The sequence below is a fragment of the Polyodon spathula genome, chromosome 6, assembly GCF_017654505.1.
Source record: "Polyodon spathula isolate WHYD16114869_AA chromosome 6, ASM1765450v1, whole genome shotgun sequence".
NCBI lineage: Eukaryota > Metazoa > Chordata > Actinopteri > Acipenseriformes > Polyodontidae > Polyodon > Polyodon spathula.
The window spans coordinates 22,224,424-22,232,531 of record NC_054539.1 but is presented as its reverse complement, the minus strand read 5'-3'; the positions used below and the strand labels follow the sequence as shown (position 1 = coordinate 22,232,531).

General features: G+C 37.3%; 1 protein-coding gene across 1 annotated transcript; it reads right to left on the bottom strand.

Moving 5' to 3' along the window:
* Positions 1-1,571: 1,571 nt before the first annotated feature.
* On the bottom strand, positions 1,572-3,660 carry cited2 (Cbp/p300-interacting transactivator, with Glu/Asp-rich carboxy-terminal domain, 2). Its single transcript, XM_041252525.1, has 2 exons — positions 3,515-3,660; positions 1,572-3,055 (listed from the first exon to the last, which is right to left on the bottom strand). The coding sequence occupies exon 2, from the start codon at positions 3,044-3,046 to the stop codon at positions 2,300-2,302; it is 747 nt and encodes a 248-aa protein (XP_041108459.1). The 5' UTR covers positions 3,047-3,055; positions 3,515-3,660; the 3' UTR covers positions 1,572-2,299.
* Between the last annotated feature and the right edge of the window lie 4,448 nt (positions 3,661-8,108).

The following is an 8,108-nucleotide window of genomic DNA, read 5'->3' as shown; positions in this document are numbered from 1 at the left end:
TAGGAAAAGCGTCAAACCATTTTTTTATTACATTTTTTATGGAGAAACAGTAGTAACCCACACACAAAGAAGTTTATACCTTTCTGTGGCTAATTGCCATGAATATTCCCTTTGTTAAATAATGCCTGTATTATTGGTCACTTCAATACAATTATTATTATTAATAATAATAAAGCGATATTGTCTGCCAATGGGGCAATGTAATTATCTTGGCTTCATATTATGTAGTGTTATTATGTTGATACAAACAATTAAAGGGTAGATTTGTGTCCTTTTTATAAAGGTATCTATATGTGAAGAGAAAAACGTTTGCCTATCAGGTACAAAACCATATTGAGCCCCTTTCACAATGGCATGCTCTACCCAGGTCAGGACCCGTTGTCATGCAGGTCAGTTACACAATTTCACACTGCTTTTGATAAATACAAGTAAACAATATGCGTATCAGTGCCCCGGAAGCAGCTTGTTGCTGACGTTTCCACCGAAATGTTGATTAGAGCAAATGTTTCTTCATCCCTGCTGCAATCTGGCTCATGCTGTGTCTCAAGCAACAAAAACATGGCTAAACATAATAAACAAAATGTTCCTTGAGGAACTGAAACCTTCACGCAGGCGTGGCTGTTTGTTATGTTGTCAGCTGTCATACCTTTTGTCTTGCTCAACCCTGGTCAAAGCGTGTCAACAACATCCTGACGTGCGTTGCTGGGACCCGGGTACGACCCAGGTACATGATTTCACATTATGCGGGAAGGTAGTCAGAACCAGGTAGCCAGAACCTGGGTCCGGAACAAGGTTGAAGTGCCAGTGTGAAAGGGGCATTAGATTTGCCCCCAACCCACATCATTCCTCAATTATTATTCTACATTAACTGTTTATAGTGTTTCACATTTGATAAACTAATTTACATAAACAATGTTAAGTCTGTTATCAAAGTGGCATGATCATGTTTGCTGTTTTATTATACCGCAACAAAGCTGTAAATAAAGAGAAATTGTAAATCAGAAAGCAATTGAGTACTTGAACTTGCAGAATATATATTTTTTTAGCTTTTATTCATGTTTGCAAATTAAAATATAATAAATTAACATTTTTTTTTTCTAAAAAATTGTACAAAAATACTGTCAAGCTTTCCTAGAAAGCTTCAACACAGTAGTATTGCCATGTATTGCATAAACTATATTTAGCACAATGGTGGAAATTCTAGAAACTTAAGAAAACAAAACAAACAAACCAAAAAAAAAAAAAAAAAATCTTCATGAAATGTATGCCACTAACTAGCCAACATTCCACACTGTTTTATTGACATACATAAAAGGACGGTGGGGGAAGGGTGGCAACAGATTTTCTAGAAACAGTATCCCTTTCCTTGGCCTGACCAGGTTTGCCTAGCATATGTTTAGAAAGACACAGTATCCCTTTAGGGAATAAAAGATCAACCATAAAGCAAATTGACAATTTGCTTTCATAATATATATATATATATATATATATATATATATATATATATATATATATATATATAAAAAAAAAAACTAAACAAAAAAAAAAAACTAATGCATTTGGTATGTTAAAAAAACAAACACAAAAAAACCCACACCACACAATATAAGAAAATAACAACATTTCATGGCACCAAAGATTAAACAATTGTACACCATTGAGCTAATGTGTAACACATTTTTTTTTTAGTTTTCTTCCTTTGTAATTAGGCAAATATCATTTAACAGCACAAATATCTGGAATATATGGCCAATACATTTTACAGTGTATTACTGTCATTAACAATTACACAATACTTCCCTAAAAGCATCTTTCGCCATCTACATAATTTTAAATGTGTTTAATTTATATTATTTTCTTAACATCTTCATTACAAAATAAATTCATTCCAGAAGAATACAGAAAATTAAATATCTGTGCTAGCACAGTAATGTGTCAGACTTTCACTAAGAGGGTAGTGTTTAGTTATCCAGACCTATGTATCAACAACACATATTTTATGAGAGTTTGTTAAATGAACTCAAATGCATTTCAAAGACTTGGAAAAATTCCCCAGTAGTGACATTTATTCATCATCCTCCGAGATGAGTTAAACACACTTTCATGACAAAAAATGCTCCCAACCTCTAAATTTTAGAGGTACACTTAAATAAATACACTGGTCTGAAGAACATTATTATGTCCACACTGTACAATTTCTGCCAAGTCAATGCCATTAAGAAAAGAGATACTGTAGCCGTGAAGGAATGCTTTTTTTGTACGTTTTTAAAAACAACCAAACCAAATCCTGCTGGTGAGACTAACAACTCACTCTGCTCGGCTGCTGTTTGCAAACAAAGTCTGTCATGAAATCAAACTCGTTTTGTCCCAACCAGAGCTCTGGCAATTCTTTTATTCTGTCCAATCCCATTTCTATAACTAAAGACATCAACACTTCCTCGTCAATAAAATCCGTGTCTATGACATTGGGGGGCAGCATTGCTGCAGGCACATGGTGGTGGACTGAAGGGGGCATGCCTGAGGTGCTGCGTTTTGGATTGCAGTCTCTGTATTGCTGGCCTGGTCCGTTCATTTGATGGTTTGCAGGGTGCAAGTCCGGCATATAGTGATGGTGAGGAGCAGGCTGGTGATGGGTATAATACTGGTTGTTGAGCTTCTGTAGCTGCATGCTGGCAGCTAGCTGCCCTTGGCTATTCACAGCAGGCGCCGCATATTGTGTATTGTATCTTGCGTTGGGAGGTATGTTGTTGTTGGGATGACCCCCATTTACATTCACATTCCCTGGCCCCATTGCATGCCTGATCCCGTTGTTTGAGTTCATATTCCCCCCTCCATAGAGTAAATGATCGCCCATTAACCCGTTGTATGCGTGCTGCAGCTGTGGCTGTGGAGGCGGCTGCTGCTGCTGCTGCTGCTGCTGTTGGTGGTGGAGATGAGGATTAGAATACTGTCCCATTCCCATCCTGTGTGCTGGGTGGTGATGGTGAAGACCGTTTGCTGAGTCGGGGAATCGTCCGTGGTTCATAGCCATCATGCGGTCTGCCATTCCCCCTATCTATCATGGAAGAGAAAGCAAAATTTAAATTATAGTGCAATGATAGCGTGTTCTTCGAGGCATATGTATTCCTACACTTTACCATGCACAACGTGTGTCATGTTTCATTTTTACTTTAGTTTTTAACTTATGTATATACACATTTTCTGGTCATTTTATAATGTTATACTATAAAAAATGTGTTTTGCGTCTTTTTCAAATCATGTTTTGAAAAGCGTAATTTAGACATCGCTGCTCTAGCACATAAACAAATACAAACTTGTACAATTCTGTGCATTTCAATAACCGAAGCACTCTTAAAATAATACAATCACAATATAAATCAGTTTTAGTTAATGTATTTTAATCTTGCATTTATGGCAAGTATGACAACGAGATAAAAAAAATACTCTGCTTATAATTTGTTTTCACTTAGTATCACAAAAACTTGAAAAAATAATAACGTAGTATGTAGCTTACCTACTGGGTTGTAACTCCTTTTATGGTTTCACTCAGCTAAACGTAATGAAGTGTAGAGATCCTATAATTACTATACAGTCTGTATTCCAAATCGCTGAAAACTGTGGACAAAACACCAAAACGAAATACTTCCAACCTCTGCCCAACCAATATAAAGAAGTGCTCAATGCTCCTTTGGCCACTGCTGATATAGGATTGTTGAGGGGCGGAGCAAGCACAAACCTTGAAACTGACGAGACAAACAAAATCTGGATACAGGATCGTGTGCAGATCATGCTAGTTCTGTGCATTTGCATCTTTACTATATTTAGAACAACGCATTATATGTATTTGTCATACAGAAAGGCTAACAATTTGAATTTGACACATTGACACATTGAACTAAACAATTCCCTAGCAAATAAATAAATAAATAAACCATTGGCGAGCGAAAAACATTTTTCATAACAAGTTTAAATGTACTTTTGTGTTTCGGTCAGTTTTTAAAGATACCACAATAAAAAGCTTAAACGACAAAAAATCAAAAGGACCACGTTCCACGGTTTTAATTTTAGTTAATGATGTGTTTTATGTCAGCTTGTTTTGGTGTCCCAATGGTACACACTCTGAACTGGATAACTATTTTCCATTTGATACAACGTTCTGTAAATGGTGTGTACGTGCGTGACCCCTTGTTTGTAGTTAACTCTGAGTTCAGTCTTTAACATTTAGAGGTTGCTTTGCCTATGATGTTAAGCAATTAATGCTGTAAATTTATGAAATGCTTTAAAGAATGGAAACGCCTGTGAATTCAATAATCTGTAAATTAATGTGCAGTGCCGTACTGCTGGAAGAACAGAATGTGCCAATATCATATGAAAGTGTGATTTCATGAACAACTGAAACCTGTTTATCACAATGCAATCGTTTTCAAGGAACTTGTTTTGAAACTGCCTTCTGAAAACAAAAAACAAGATGACAAAATGCACACTGTATTGCTGACACGTGTTCCTTCAGCCAATGCACTATTTGCTGTAACAACATTCAGCACTATTGATATCTTTTCCTCGTGCAGTCTCCAGCTCCACGTTTTGCACGTCGGGTATCTTCTTATATACGTGCACGGGTGAGTTTGTGTTTGACTCTGGTAGCTTTGGCATCCAAGCTGAGCCAAGGGAGGCGTCTCTGCTCTGTAAACAAAACTATTCACTTCAGATATGCTATTTCCACGTACACCACGAGACCTCCCGCAGCTGGTCTGCAGGGTGCAAACTCAGCTACCCTTCACTCATCTAGGGGGTTGTTTGAAGCCCGATCAGGCCTGTAATTAATGAAGTCGCATTGGAAATATGTTAGCCATGCATGACTGGGAACATCAGGTTATTAGAAATCACAATATTAAGATGAGGTGCTTTGCATGCAAAATACAGAGCAAAAGTCACCCAACAGGCAATTAATTTGTTTTACATTAAGTTCTTTACTAATTCTGCATGTTGTAATATTATTATATATATATATATATATAATATATTTGCTGTGGATACAATATTTATAATATATTATATATTATATATTTGACGTGGAATGAATGGTTTTTCCTCTATTTGCACGTGGACTTACCAAAAATGTTTTAACTACATTTAGGAGATATAACTTTGCCAATGTACAACATTTATGTTTTTATTAATTGTATGTATTAAATATGTCTGCGCTAGTGACCTGTGCCTCTTTCAATGTGTGCTGCTTGACCGTTCATTGTCAGCCTGAATAATACTTCTTAATATTTCCTCTTATTTGGGAGGACTGTAATTATACATGCAATCACATTACTACAGACATTTATTTAAGGAATGAATGTGCCCAAAAACCAATCGGATAATCTGCCACACACTCAAGGGCGCTGGAACTAGGGGTGCTGGGGCTTTGCATGGCTTCCATCATATGCAGGAGCTACAGTTTTGTTCAAAGACTTTCAGCACCCAAACTTTAAAAAATGTTCAAGTGCCACTGAACACACTCTAACCTTCATTATCCTATTTTCTGGTAAATCTTCACAGCTGGACACATACAAATGAGGGTCGTTATCTATTCCTCGCTAGTAAAGTGCGTTGAAATCAGCGGTGGCTCCTTAGAGGAGGCAAAAGAGGCAGTGCCTACTCAATTTCAAAATGAATATATATATATATATACAGCAACCGCCGCTTACGACCAATATTTCCTTGGCAACACTTTCCTTACCACTAAAATCCACTCGGTAACAGGAACATTTATGTCGTTGTGACGTCGCATAATCAGCAGTCTCCCTTTTCCAGATACCGCAGAACTTCGTTTTAATAGCCCACGAACGCAGCCAAAAGTGTGCACAGTGCGCTTATCAGTTTATTTTACGAGGCAAATTCGTTCTTTGCTTGATCATTCCAGCGTGTATTTCGCGCAAAGTTTAAAATAAAAAAAAAAAAAATGCTTTGAAGTGATTGCAGCTAGAAGAAAATAAAGCTGTATAGGAATCATAAAAAAAAAAAAAAAAAAAAAATAGATATCAAAAAAAGAGCAAGGGAAGTGAATGCAAGTACTGTACAAAGCTTGCTTATTGTATGCTATTATATAGTATCTATTTGTTCCGTTGGGCATCGTTTTCCTCATGACAATAATATTATATCTGTAAACACATACATTTCAAAAAGTAAAGACAATAAATGTACCGGTAGAGGACGAATTTGATTTTTTTTTTTAAAAAACAATTTTTTATAGAAATGTTTTAGAAAGTATCTTGGCTACAAATATACTTGTAAAGAATGTAACCTGTACCATAACTGTTTTAGGCAGGCTGCCTTTGTTCAGACTTCACTCCCCATAACAGCAACCGCCGCTTAACAGCAAACTAGCAAAGGGCACCATTATGTTGCTATTAACGAGCGACTGAAAACGTCTTTTCCGAAATCATTAAAATACACGAATCATGTAAATCTCACTTGGACAGTGCGATTAGACCTGCCGTGTTAGGGACTGTAAAATAGCTACACAATTAGATGACAACTAACGTGTAGGAATAAAAAAAAAATACAATGCAGAAGCTGATAAAAAACAGATACACCCTGTCGAACGTGGTTCATTGTGTGCGGTTTTGTGGTGTGTTTGAAGTGGCATTAGTGGACACGATGAAACCGAATCATTTTGGACCGGGGGATTGTTTCGTGGTCTGGTGGATTTTATGTCGAATATAGAAAATGCAATGGAGGAGCATTTATAAATGGCAACAGTGTTTAAAGGCACAACTAAAACAGTGCAAAACGAACTGTTGGATGCTTGACGTGACCACCGCGATTGTGCAGCAGTTAAGAAGCTCAGAATGTGTTGCTATACAATATATATATATATATATATATATATATATATATATATATATATATATATATATATATATATATATATATATATATATATATATATATATATATATATTGATGGAAGCGGCAAAGTCGTGGAACACGGTTCCTGTGCAGACTCAATTGCCAATGCAGTGCTCTAACACCTGGACGTGGTTTTACCGGAACAATCGGACAAGGAAAATGTGATAGCTCAAAGCTACGATGGCGCCAATGTAATGCGTGGTGACACTGGTGGGTCCGAAGAAAACTGCTGGACAGATATATAAATACGCACTATGTCCACTGCTATGCGCATCAACTCAATCTAACTATGCAGCAAGCTGTATAGAAAATCTCCCGGGTGAGGGTTTTGTCAGCTGTTTGTCAGCAGCATCGGAAAAGTGCAAGACTCGGTCAACAATCTGATTGATAAACTGCCTCCACTGTACGAGTCGTCCAGGCGAAGCGCTGACATGGCTGGAAACGAGAAAATAGTGTGACATAATAATCGCCAATGCCAGGGAACGTTTTGCTTTCACGAAACGTCTCGTGAGTGCCAAGTTGCTGCAAAGCGAATGATTTGAAAGCCACAATAAATGTTTTCCAGTATAGGCACTGGCCGACAAGGTACAGGCATATCCAGTGCTGTACAGAGGAAAGCTGCAAACAGAACTCTTGTCATTTATGAAAAACCAGAATTTCGTTCGGCTACAGGGGCTGTGGCACTCTTCAACTTGTTTACCGAAAACAACCTACAGGACACCTTTCCTGAGACTGTGGCAACACCAGTAACAACTACAGAATCCCAAAGATGATTAAAACATTATAATAGGAACACAATGTCACAGGATCTACTCGACGTACTGGCCATTATGTCGACTGAGAAACTGCTAATCGAGGAGATACCGGAATTCAACAAGCGAACCATTGAGGAATTTGCTGCCCTGTAGGATTGCTGAGAAGTTCCTGTATAAGTAGGTGAGTACAGTTTGACTTAAGAAATACAGTAAAACGATGCTCACACAAATACACAGTTAGAAAGCGTGCTCTATTAAAGTCCCTGATTGTATACTGTTAATTGTGGTATATAATATTATGAACGTTAGTGTGAAATAAAACTTATTTTTCTTGACTTTCTCAATTAGTAGTCACAGTATGCGCGTAACCTATTGCCCGACCTATTTTAAAATTCACCGGCCGCTACTAACCTGTCAGGTTTACAGGCGTGCGTGTTAGACGAAGTTAAC